Source organism: Crotalus tigris, unplaced genomic scaffold (assembly GCF_016545835.1).
Source record: "Crotalus tigris isolate CLP2741 ecotype Arizona unplaced genomic scaffold, ASM1654583v1 scf7180000018371.15429387391:27106975, whole genome shotgun sequence".
NCBI lineage: Eukaryota > Metazoa > Chordata > Lepidosauria > Squamata > Viperidae > Crotalus > Crotalus tigris.
The window spans coordinates 13832171-13845944 of record NW_024096970.1 but is presented as its reverse complement, the minus strand read 5'-3'; the positions used below and the strand labels follow the sequence as shown (position 1 = coordinate 13845944).

The 13774-nt window shown below is 37.7% G+C and overlaps 1 protein-coding gene across 6 annotated transcripts in view; it reads right to left on the bottom strand.

Annotated features, from left to right (window-relative positions):
* Positions 1 to 13774, bottom strand: part of ARHGAP20 (Rho GTPase activating protein 20) — a 90367-nt gene that overhangs the window by 12407 nt on the left and 64186 nt on the right. For all 6 annotated transcript variants that reach the window (XM_039351510.1, XM_039351512.1, XM_039351511.1 and 3 more), the window contains exons 6-10: positions 13467 to 13551; positions 11821 to 11898; positions 8498 to 8564; positions 3001 to 3189; positions 2205 to 2383 (exon numbers count right to left, since the gene is read on the bottom strand). In XM_039351510.1, coding sequence (XP_039207444.1) covers positions 2205 to 2383; positions 3001 to 3189; positions 8498 to 8564; positions 11821 to 11898; positions 13467 to 13551 — 598 coding nt within the window. The remainder of the gene's footprint in view (positions 1 to 2204; positions 2384 to 3000; positions 3190 to 8497; positions 8565 to 11820; positions 11899 to 13466; positions 13552 to 13774) is intronic.

The following is a 13774-nucleotide window of genomic DNA, read 5'->3' as shown; positions in this document are numbered from 1 at the left end:
TATTGTACTCTATGCTATGCTATGCTATGCTATTCTGAAATCAATCCTTATACTGATCAAATTTTTCAAGGCAACAACCAAAGTAGAGTTTATTATCATATTTTTAATTACACTTGACTTATCAGATTTATAAATTACAAGGTTCTTTAAAAAAACTTTAAATGTGGTATTTTGGAAGGAACCATATGTTTAGGCATGTTTCATTTTCAAATATAGTAACTGTGGGAGTTGTGGTTTATGCACAAATTCCTGTACCCTTAAGGGGAAGATAAGCACAATGCATATATATCTAATTTGTATGAAGCAATACCAAATGGTAAATCTTTGAGATATCTATGCATACATCAAAAGCTGTAAGGCAGGGGTGTCAAACTGCTGGCCCACGGGCCGGATGCATCACACGGAAACCACGCCCACCCCATTGCTAGCAATGGCAAAACATTCCCGATACGTTGTGCGACGTCACATGACATTGCGAGTTTGACATGTCTGCTGTAAGGTAAATGGCAAATGTTTCTTCTACAACCATGGTTTGAAGCAACAGTTGAACATTTACAAACCATGGTTTCAAGAAAAGCTGTATTAACTCTAATAATGCAGAAACTGTATTTATAACATGAAGAAGAAAATGAATAAAGTCATAAATAAAGTCAGGGAAGGGAAATCTTGGAAAAGGCTGCTGATGTGTAAATTATCCTTGGCAGATACATGCCAACTTATTCTTTAGCCTTCATTATCTCAATCAAAAAGCCTAAATATAACAGAAGAACAAGTTGTAATATTGGATGCTTATTAAAGTATTAGATGCTGTATACTCATCTTATTATAGTACTCCTCATAATTAACAGTATATATTCTCTTATTATGGTCTAAAATATTATGCACAGGTACCAAGTACCATACATGCTCCACTATCACAGCAATGTCTATGTGTTTATCGATTAGCTAACAATGACTTTATATTTTAATGAAATGAACAGTAATCCACAAAGCTTAATGTGGAAATAAATTTGTTCCTTCTATTTTGGATGCCAAATTTTGCTCTAACATCCTGGAAATCAGATGTTTGTTATTTGATACAAATATGGAGTGTGGAATAGGAAAATATTTATTCCATTATAATCTTAAGATAGGAGATGATTATGCAAAATCATGATGATTATGCAAAAAATGATTATGCAAAACTGCCCATTAAGAACCGTGATGGCGCAGTGGTTAGAATGCAGTATTGCAGGCTAATTCTGCCAACTGCCAGCAGTTCGATCTTGACTGGCTCAAGGTTGACTCAGCCTTCCACCCTTCTGAAGACCCAGATTGTTGGGGGGCAGTATGCTGACTCTGTAAACTGCTTAGAAAAGCTGTAAAGCACTGTGAAGCAGTATATAATTCTAAGTGCTATTGCTATTTACAATTTGAGTTGCAATTTAATTGGTTTCATTGGAAGGGAGTAAGCAAAGCTCCAAATCCCCATTGATTGTTCCTTTGCTCCTCTTGCCATAATGCAAGAGAAGCAAAGAACAGGAGTAGCAATCTATTGCCTGTGGGTGTCAATGTGTTTATAGGGACTTTCCTTGATGTTTACCATACTCTCTGTCCCACCTATATATATTTTTTTAAAAAAAGATTGGCATGTCACATATTTACTAGGTCCCACAAGAGATGGCAGAGCATTTGAAGGATCTAATTTGCCATCTATCAACTAGATTTCCCAAATCTCGTTTCATGACTGGTCAAGCTCATAATGGCAAATACGGATAGTTCTCGACTTTTAACCATTCAAGTTACAATGGCACTGAAAAAAGTGACTTATGACCCTTTTTCACACTTATGACCACTGTAGCATCCCCATGATCATGTGATCAAAATTCAGACACTTGGCAACTGACTTGTGTTTATGGCAGTTGCAGTGTCCCGGGGTCCTGTGATTACCTTTTGCAACCTTCTGACAAGCAAAGTCAATGGGGAAACAAGATTCACTTAACAACCATGTTGCTAACTTAATCGCAAAATTCACTTAACTGCCTTGTTTAGCAACAGAAGTTTTGAGTTCAATTGTGGTCGTAAGTCGAAGACTACTTGTATTTTCTCAATGAAGAGATTCATTGTTATATATTCTCAATAACCCAAATGTGTTCCATGACTATTTGTGCACACTTTTGGCTAGACAGTTGCCACCATCTGCTTGGGATGTAAAAGAGACTTACCAAGATAGGTTTGGGCAGGTTATCATTCTCACAGAGGGATGAGAGGGAAAGGCCAAACAGCTTCCCCGATTTGGAAGATGTTGGAGATGGCACTAAATGGTCCACTGGAACACCTGTTTCTCGCCAGAAGGCCCAGTTTATAATTGATCTTCTCCTTTTAAATGGCTTTTGGCTTAACTCTAAATAAAGGTAGGAAGGAAGAAAGTAAGTTTTGCTATTTGTTTATTTTAGAAGAGACTATTCTTGTGGAAAGTGAACACTATTTGTGGTTAAGGTGTTAGATGAGGGTACTGTATACTATGAACAAACTCTATACTTGTGCATTTGATTTTTGTTTTCTAAATAATGTTCTACTCTGTTGAATTTAATTGTATTAACATGAAGCCCATTTCTCTATTCAGATTGTTCTGAACTTTGTCTTTATGATGTCTGCAAATCTGACAAGCATTTCTTCTAGCTATGGTCCCAAACTGTTAATGAAAATATTAGAAGACCCATTCTTGTGGCCTTGTGGTGCCCCACTCAACACCTCCTTTAATCTGAGAAGAAACCATTGATCAGCACTGTTTTAGCATGTTTTGGATTCTCCAATACTCTGCCATTTTATAATATGACATCCTATGTTCCTCTGCAATATACAACTATAAGAGAACAACTGGGATTCACTTATCATAGGAAGAATTGATAATAAACTCAATAGGCATTCTACATGACCTGGTGGGCTACACCTACAACATTACTGGTTGAGCTGGGGGACACTTGCTGAATGAAGCCTTTTGTAAATGGGAAGACTCACCATTTAACTGATGCCCAGTGGCCAGGCGACGTGGCTTGAGAATGAACTGGCACTGAAGCTCACGGGGCAACTGTTCTATTAGGAAGGCTCCCTGAAGATCCAGAGGGCAATCCCCATCCTTTGACCCCTGCGTCTGGGGCAAAGTGTCACGAATGTGGCTCATTTTAATTCCAAAAGGATATTCATGCCCTGCTCATAAAAGAAGAGATTTTAATTTGCATATGTGTAAAACAAGTAATATTCCAAAAAACAAGATCTAACGGAATGTCACAATAATATTTATTCTTTAAAAGTGGACTGTAATCCCTAGAATAAATGTATCATACTCACTTGATTTTACACTACGTTATCCCAAAGATACTTTTTCAAAAGGCAACTGGACTGTCTTGGTTTTGCTTGAAGACATTTTGCTTTTCATCCAAGAAGCTTCTTCAGTTCTGGAGTTCAGTTCTTCAGTTCAGCTTCTTGGATGAGAAGCGAAATGTCTTTAAGCAAAACCAAGAAAGTCCAGTTGCTTTGGGACAACCAGGACCTGGAGGGGCTGAAAATCTCCATAGACATTTACACTATGTTATCTTTATGCTCAATTATCTGGTACTCAGGATTTTCAAAATCCTGTCTTCCCCTACTTTCTAGCCCAATTTCAGATTCTGTCTGCTAAAAATGGGAAATTTATGGTGTGGTTTACTTACTGACAGTGCCAGATATGTGGGCACAGGTCAGCCAAAGTGAAGGACTGACATATCCAGTGACTTTAAAGTATATCCACTATTATTTCTTAGAACAGCCATTATTATTTCTCCTACACAGGGCAAATGCACAGCATTATGTGTCAGTCAAGTCACCACTGGGCATTGAAAGCCTAGGCTTTTGTATATCTCAAATGAACAGAAATAACAGAGATTTCTGAGTTTGTAGCCCGAGGCTTGCAAAACGACATCTGGATACCATATGAAAACATGTTATTCTTTTCCTCTCCTTCATTTTCCTTGATAAGCAGTATATCCCACAGCGTAGGATAGGTTAGTGTGTATCCTTACAATGGAAGGATTTAAACTGCTTAAGGAAGCCAACTTTTGCTACTCTGGCATTCATAGCAAGTCTCCTTGTTTTCAATATAAGATAGAGAAGTCCTTATGGTGAACCAGGCAATTGGAAGAAGTATTAGGAAAGGGAGGCAGATCAAATCACTTCAGGGTCAAACCTCAGCATGGGGAACTCTATCTCTGTATTCAAATTATTAGCCTTTTAACAAGTTAAGAAGAAAAACAGTTGAAATATTGAAATATTTATATTATCTTTCTCTCTTGAAGGAAAACATGCACATGTTATTTGAAACTTTTCTCACATACAGCCAGCAGTAAGTTCAGATTAGTTGGCCCTGTATTGGTCTTTTAACAGAACTTCCAAGAACCATCAACTTGAGTCAGCTACCCAGGACAAGTATTTAGAATTAAAATACTGAGCAACAGTATACTCCAATTCAGAAAACAGAATCTGTATTCAGTAGCAGAACTGAACTCGGTCCACAGTCTTCCCATGCAACACTTTCCTGGTGAAGTTGAACATAAGTGTGATTTAAAAATTCGTGCTAAACTTTTGCAAATCTTCAAAATATCAAATGACATATCATGATCTACACCTCTAAGTCCCAACAACATTTCATAGCCAGAGGCCATACTTCAAAACAAAATTAAAATCTGTGAGTACAAATTGCAGATAACATGAAAAATATCACTAAATGAGATTCTGTCCCTTGCAATGAGCATTAGGCTTTATTTTAAAGTAATAAAACAGATTTGTTAAGTCATGTAGAAGCTTAACTCATTTATTTTGCATCTTATTTACTGAAAAAAATATAGCATTTTTGTAGTTCCCAGCCGTCAAATTTTCAGGGTTTTTTTTTCTGGCAGAAATATATATATATATATATATATATATATATATATATATATATATATATGACAGGGTGCATCAAGAAACACAAAAGGTAAATCTCCTCCCCGTCTCTTCCTTCCCTGATACAGCTGACAAAGGGAGAAAGAGCCTGTGGCCTAGAGGTTAATACAGCTGCCTAACATGCAGACAGCTCAGGTTCGAATCTCAGAAGGATTTGTCTGGTTGAAAAGAACTAAAAAGTTCGAAATAGCTATTCTAGTTCTCCCTTAATTCTTTGCTAGCAATACAAATTTTAGAAATAAATAAATAAATGTGTGTGTGTGTGTGTGTGTGTGTGTGTGTGTGTATATATATATATATATATATATATAATATATATAATATAATATATGTAGGTCTTTGGTTGTTCGGGTTTTCTCCCACGTAAAATTGGAAGTGTCTTGGCGACGTTTCGACGAAGTCCCATTCGTCATCTTCAGGCTGGTGTTTTGATGACGAATGGGACTTCGTCGAAACGTCGCCAAGACACTTCCAATTTTACGTGGGAGAAAACCCGAACAACCAAAGACCTACATACAAATACCCGCGAAAATCTCAGAAAATATATATATATATATATATATATATATATATATATGTATAAAACCATCCAAAATTCCAGCTTTATTTATCCCACTTGAATCGTTTCAAATGTATCTCAATGATCAGAGGGTCCCTTCAAGTTCTAATTGACTCCCGGGGGGGGGCTACACAAATACAGTTTATGGAATTATATAGAAAGATCACTGATTTCTTTTAGGGTGTGTTGCGACTTCCCAGCTGAGCTTTCAGTCCAAAACTCCTTGGAATTCTCCCATTCAAATATTAATCAGGCTTGACCTGTATATCTTCTCAAGTCAGATATGGTTGAAAAAGTTCTGCCATCTGTTCATAGCACATGTCAAATAGAGTTGCCATATGAAAAATCATAGATATGAAAATAGAGATTGTCATTATCTTAGATGGTTTAATAAATTGGGGCAGTGTGGTAGCTCAGTGGCTAAGACATTGGGATTTTGGGTTGGAAAGTCGACAACCCAAGTTTGAGACTCAAGTGCCACACGACAGGGTGAGCTCCCATCCTCGCCCCAGCTCCTGTCAACCTACCAGTTCGAAACAATGAAAATGCAAGTAGATAAATAGGAAAGTCACAGCGCTCCATGCTGGCCATATGACCACAGAGATGTCTTCAGACAGCCCTGGCTCAATAGCTTTGAAATGGAGATGAGCACCATCCCATCTAGTTGGCAACGACTAGCAGAGCAAAATCCACAGGGATTTCTTACTTTTTTAATAAATTGGGATTGATTCTGTGTTTTTTTTAAATAGCCACATTGAATATGTTGCCCACTGCCAAGTTGCAACAGATCCAATGGAATGGCCATGCTAACAAGAAGGGATGGTTGTGATTTGGTTTGACTGTTCCAATACTTGGCCATTGTTGGTGTTCTAAAAGCACAGGGACAGTTGGCCTGACTTTTCAGAAGTACTGCAACATCCCAATTACAATTATTTTTTTAGATCAGAACAAATATGGCCAGCATTAAGGAACTTTATGATGTTGAAGAAAAAGGAGGTATTTCAACATTAAATTCAAATCCATATTTGTCTTGTTTTAGAATAACCTGTTGTATGCGAATGTGCTTCAGTGAAGACTGCAAAGGCTAAAACATTAAAAAATGTATTGAAGTCTGTCCATGGGAGTAATGGCAGAGAAGGAACGAAAGCCAAAAAGCAACAATTTGCCTTTCAATCTGCATCTGAGCAACACCCACTGCTGATCAGAAAAGAGTTGAGACGAGTACCCTTAGCTTCCTTAAGTTCATGGGATCATATCAGAAGATACTGCATCGTGCTTTAACACTTAATGTGGGTTTCAGTAAGAGAAAACTATGTTCCACACACTTAAGAGGGAAGATATTTTTTTAAATTCATCTTCTTATAAGGCTGTCAAAATCTTATGAACAAGTATGCAAAAAAGACAAAAGAAAACAGAGGAAAAGGAAAAAACTAAATGGAAGGAGGGGTCTGGCCTTTTCTTATAAAAATAGCCAGATTACTAGTAATCTGTAGTTTGTAATGAGGAGGTAAAATGGATGTTAATGGATATTTTCAATAGGTGGTTTATGAAAGCCAGGCCCATCTTTTTGAGCCTAACAAAATAATGCGTTCTGCAGATCAGAATTAGAAATACAGTTCTCAATTGTCTGAGGTCACATCTAAATCTACAATTACAACTCGCCATAGTCACACACGCTCTCAAGAAAATATCAAAGGAAGTTGATACATTTTTCTGAGAGAATGATATAACCTCAATCGTTATCTGTATTGCTTCTGGTTTAAAAAAAAACTCCAAACCTCATTAAAAATTCCACACTCCACAACGGTCCCTTTTCTTTTACCCTAACTTAACTAGCTCAATATGCCAAAACCACAACACTTTTTTTTTTAAAAAAAAAGAAGTAAAAGTGGGACGCTACAGTAAGTTTTCTGAACTCGCAGCACTCTTTTAAAGAAAAAACATACTGTATTGGACAAAATCAGCCAAGAACATGTCATCTTATCTTCGGTAAGTGTGCCAAGAACAACTGCAGATAAGAATCGCACTTGGAACAACTGTGTGTTGCTTTTCTTTTAATGTAGTATGATAAACCATGATTTCTCCACAGGTGTTGTTGCTGATTTGCACAACATCTGAAGCCATTTATCACATTTTACAAGTCACAGTGGCTGGATATACATACAACAGTCAAACCCTAACCATTTAATGGCTTCATCCAATAAGTGAAACCAGTCTCAATTTTTCAAATATGAAATTAAATTCCTGATGAGCCTTCCTGATATTAATAGGCTCCAATTCCCATCAATCCAGCAGAAAGTCAGAGGTTACAGAAATTGTCCCCCCCCAAACAGAAGGAAATTCCCATTCTTGTTGCAGTTTATTAATTAGTTTAAAATGTATTTATTCTGATTGTCTACTTATTCAATGTCCGCAGTAAAGAGTTTCTAGATGACTTGAAAAATATCCTTAGGCTGTCTTTGAATAACAAAATCATGAGTAATGTTTAATACTATTTTTTTAGTTTAATCTATTTTGTTATAAGTTCTCAACTTATATCCATCCATTTCATTACAGTTTGAAATTATAACAGTTCTGAAAAAAGTGATTTATGACCAGTCCTTATATTTATGACTGTTGCAGTATCCATATGATCATGTGATCAAAATTTGGGCACTTGGCAACCAGCTGGTGTTTACGAGGGTTGCAGTGTTCTGAGGTCATCATTTGCAACCTTCCCAACCAGCTTCTAATAACCAAGGTCATTGGGGGAAGCCGAATTCGCTAAATGACTGTATGATTCATTTAACAACTGTGGCAAAAAAGGTTGTTAAGTCGGCATGACTCACTTAATGATTGGCTTGGTTAGCAATGGAAAGTCCAGTTGGAATTATGGTTATAGGTTGTTATTTTGTAGCTGTTATTGACTCTGAAACCCTTGAAGGAACATAATACAAAGCAAATTCTACATCATTAAGTATACCCTTTCCATGTACTTACCAATAAGAGGGTAAGGGGCGTCTTCTTTCCCAGAATTAACCCACAGCTGATAATCCTTTTCAGAACCCTTTAAAAATACAACCCTACATCTGTTAGAATGAACAGAAAGCTGATTTATTTAAAATTATAAATTAAAACATGTGTCCTTAACACAACTGTTCTAGACTACAGCAGAGGTCACTGACATTTAACAGAAATCAAATAGCAGAACAGTTAAATATTTACACTATTGGCACATCTGTTGTAATATGTGCCCCAACAGAGCTTTTGACAGGCTCCCTACACATTTGGGTAAAAACACTAAAGGCTGTATTTTGACCAGGCGTGACAATTGTATGCAATCTAAGTGCTATGGAGAGGGTTTGACTGCAGCTGCTGTTTCCACATATGGAACTCTACAGACTGTGGTGACATGGCATGACTGCGAACTGAAAAGGAAGGAAATGAAAGGGGAAAAGAGTAAAAAACATAGTATTTCTTCCATCTTGAAATTTGTTTCCATTCCAATTGATTTCATGCTTCCAGCTCTCCTTTGCAAAGATTTCTAATAAGCTGGAACACGTCAGAACACTCTTTTCTAAAAACAGTATGTTCACAAAGCCAAAATTGAACAACACAAAAGAGAGTGAATATGGGGTGCCTTGTGGATTCACTAAGCCACCAGACAGCAGGAACTATAAAAGAATACAGAGCTACACTAAAAACCAAACAAACAAATTTCTAGAATATACCCTGTGCCAATAACCAGTGAGGCTTAAATTATTTTCATTACTGGTATTTCTATACTATTCTACTACAAAATGATCCCAAGTTAAACTCCTGATCTGTATCATTCTACTGAGTTACCCTTCTAGTTTTTAGATCAGAATATGAGAGATTGCAGACAGAAAATTAAACAATCTCCCTTTAAATGTGTCCCATTTCCCCCCTGGGCAAAACAGAAAGGAAGTAGAAGATAAAGAGGGAACACTTCTGGTTCACCTTTCCAGGAAACAGCTGATGAAAATACGGATTGGAATGTTTGGTGCTCACAATGGGAAAGCTTTCAGCCAGTCTCACATTTGAAGCAATGCACCAACAGACTAGCTATCAATGGGGGGCTTGGCCTGTTTGGATCAAAAACTCTGTTTCTCTCTCTCTCTCTCTCTCTCTCTCTCTCTCTCTCTCTCTCTCTCTCTCTCTCTCACTCACACACACACACACACACACACACACACACACCCTTGGGATGGCTAACTAACCATTGAAGGATCTTTTATGCTCTCTGCCCTTGGTTGTTTTTTTGCAGACCTTTCAGTACCAATAATGATACATCTGCAAAAAAACAACCAAGCATCCCTAATTTTAACCCTGAGCTACAAATATTCTTCTTTATTGGTAACTACTCATTGTCCCAAAGGTGCTTTTTCCAAAAGGCAAATGGACTTTTTTTGGTGATTTTTCTTTTTTAAAAAATGTTAGCTTCTCTTCCAAGAAGCTTCTTCCGTTCAGTTCTTCATCTTTTTGGATGAGGAGTGAAACATTTTCAAATAAAAAAAAAAAGAAACAAGAAAATCCAGTTGCCTTTTAGAAAAAGCACCTTTGGGAGAACCGTGATCAGGACGATTAAGAATCTCCATAGACATCTAACCATTCAATTGCTAGAATTGGGTATGTCTAGTTTAACGAAGAGAAGGACAAGGGGGGACATGATAGCAGTATTCCAATATCTCAGGGGCTGCCATAAAGAAGAGGGAATTAAGCTATTTTCCAAAGCACCTGAAGGCAGGACAAGAAGCAACGGGTGGAAACTAATCAAGGAGAGAAGCAACCTAGAACTAAGGAGAAACTTCCTGACAGTGAGAACAATTAATCAGTGGAACAGCCTGCCTCCAGAAGCAGTAAATGCTCCAACACTGGAAGTTTTTAAAAAGAGACTGGACAGCCATTTGTCTGAAATGGTGTTGGGTTTCCTGCCTGAGCAGGGGGTTGGATTAGATGACCTCCAAGGTCCCTTCCAACTTTACTACTATTACTATCCATTCAGAGTGATTCAGAGTCTTTTTTTCCATACAAGAAAAAAATCCACTGTTTCTTAGCATACCAGAGCATTCCAGGATCTTAGGTGATATTAGCTACACTGTTTAGGCATTTTTTGGCACTGGATGAAAATGTCCTTTAACAAATTGCTTACTTGTTTGGAATGGGGAATTCCTAGTAATTTTTGCGTGGGTGTTCCTAAAATAGAAGCATTATTGGAACTTCATGCAGCTGAAAGTATTGTGTTGTATACTGTTGAAAATGGGGGAGGGGGGAGAAAGCATCAAAAGAGGAGAGACAATAGTAATTGGTACTGCAATCAAACCCTCCAATTGCAATGCTGCAATCTCATATGTCTCTTTTAGCCTCCTCATTTATGCTAGTGGCTAGAAGGCAGCAATCAGTTGGGGATCCCCAATCAGTTGGGGATATCTTCAACAGGTAGGAGACAGCCCCATTCTGCTTAACTTTCCATTATTTTTTGGGTGGGGGGCTATTTTGAAATGGAAGGAGGAACTGTCAAGCCCCAAGGGGCTTGCCATTCGGTGGGGGGGGAAAGGAGCGAACAACCCCACCCCCACCTACACGCCGAACCGGCACCAGCCCGCACCGCCACAACCGCTCGCCAGGAGGAGGGGAACAACCTGCTGCCTCCCGGCCGATCCCCAATACCGCGGCTACGAGACGCTCCGCTGCTCAGCTGGGACGCGGAGAGGCACCGGCAGCTGGGAGGCAGCCTGCCGCCTCCCGACCGTCCCTCGGGGTCAGAGGACTATTTTGAAAGTGCAGGCTGGACTGACTGATGCTTGCTGATCAATCCACTTTTTCAAGACTTCAGAAATACTGATTAGGTGTCTAGGAATCTGAGCTATACTTTCAAATTTGTCTGTGGTTATGAGAACTTCCTGACTTAAGGAAATTTGACAGATGTTAATAGGATAGCTGACAGCCAGTCAAATAGTTACCAAAGTGCAATAGACAAGAAATAGCTTTGGATCAAATGAAGCAAAATACAGAAACGCTAATGAAGGAATTGATCTTCTACTATAGTGTACTATTCAAGGATGCTTTTAAGCAAAGACAGTTCATATTCTCTACTTAACAGAGGAGGGAAAAAATTGAATCCAAGCAATATATTTCCTCCTCTGAATTAAGTACTTTCTTTTTCCCAGTAATTATTTTTCAAGATGGCCCAACTTGTATAATGCAAAATGATGTTTTTCAGGCATCAGGATTACTTTATCATACTGCGAACATTATTTGCCAACATAAATAAACAAATAAAAATAAACAATCAATCTCACATTAATTCCAAGCTGCTGCAGGGCCAAGAGGATCACATCATTTGCTGTGTTCAGGTTAGTAATGGTTAAGGTTTTTGACTGTGAAGAAGAAAGAGAAACATCCAAACCTGCATTATTGCTCAAAAGAAAAACAGCTGAAAATGTCAGCCATAATTTGGGCATGACAACTAACTTATATGTAAGCTCAAAGGATGAAAAACAAAAACCAAAGATAGATGCTCTAACTGAATGTAAACTAGACCTGCATAAAAGATCTTGGCAAAGGGTTTTTTAAATATTGTCTTATTTTGACATTTTAAATAATAAGGGATTTATTTACACATTGCCTGTAGTTACACCTCATGCCATATTGCATTTCAGCCCAAAGTACATAAGCAACAGCGGGTTTAGAGCTGGTAGACATTTTCTACTCTCTTTACAGAAAAAAATAAGGAACATGAAAGTTTTTCCTTTTACCTTCCCTTAAGTAAATGTTTTTGTACGGTCTACTATGACAAAATGTGGTAAGCACCAATGTTTTACTTTTAAAAAATTAATATTATTCCAGGACTTAAGCCACAATATTAACCTTCGTTCCTAGTTTGTGTGACACAAGAAGCTCTAGTTAATTAAAACTTGATTCTGAACTCCTCTAAGTTGGTGGGGGTGACTTCTTTCTAGATTCATTCAGTGTATCTTGTAAACACAGCCGATAAGTCTTTCAAATACTATGATCCATAATTTCAATCCCTCTCAGAAAGAATTTCTAACAAGTGCAAAATCTTAACCAGGAGCTCTTAAGAGAGTTATTTAAGTCAGAAACATTCTTTCTGGGAGAAAGATCATCCTCTTTTAAATCAAAGTATATATTAAACATTTCACGATTAAGTTCAAAACCAGCCACAAAACTTCCAATTTCAAAAGTCTCTGAGAGTTTCCTTTTCGCCAACTGTTCAAAATAGCCTTCTGCCACAGAGATGCAGAAAATTATACAGTACGGTGCCACAGAAGGTAAACTGAAGCAGTATGAACTCAAAGTCTATTTTTGCTCCAGGATGCACCTGAATAATTATGACATGAACAAAACAAAGCTAACATTTCTGCAAAGTAGTGATATCTGGCACCCAGCAGTAGGTCAGCAAATTTGCATACAGCCTGCCTTTGGTGAGAATGTGATAAAGTAATTTGGGTTGCTTATGTCATCTCTCCCTCCACTTAACCCAATTTGCAGATAAAATGAAGCTGATCCCCTGAGATGTCCAGCTGTTCTAGCTGGGGGGAAAAGCAATCCACAAATCATACATATTTTTAAAAGCCACTCTATTGCCTCCTCACTAGTAGTTCCAATACTATTATATTGTATTTTTAAGAATGACTGGTCCTGCAGAGAAATACGCATCTGTTCTGCATTGTTGTCTTTAACCTTAGTTCTGTGGGTCCCAAAGCATATCCCTTGTTTAGGAAAGAGTGCTAGCACTACTAGCCACAGTAGTAAATCAAAAATCTGAGGAATCAGACAGAATGGTCAAACAAACAGAAAAGATTGTGAATTCTGTGTACAATTCAAAAAGGCATCATCTGTTTCTTCACAGCTGCTTCTGAAGAAGCAGATAAAACATTTGCGTTGGACACACTCCTCATTCAAACTGGGAGTTAGAAACACTTACATATACGCAATTTCCAATATCCTTTGCAAGAATCTTCAACGGAATACTCTTGGGATAGTCTTTTGCTTTCTCTTCTTTGATTCGACTGTCGAAGCAAGCAAAAATCGAATTAAACTTTGTAAGTAAATTCACAAAACAGAAGTGACAATGCTGTAAACATTAAGGAAAGATTCTTTAGCAAAGCTAGCTAAGAAGCCTGTAGGATATTTCCTTAAACAAGATTATTTCCTTTAAATAGATCATTTTTTTCATGTTATGTAACAAAACTGTATTCAATCAAATTTAGTCACCTTATTCATCTCTCAGTC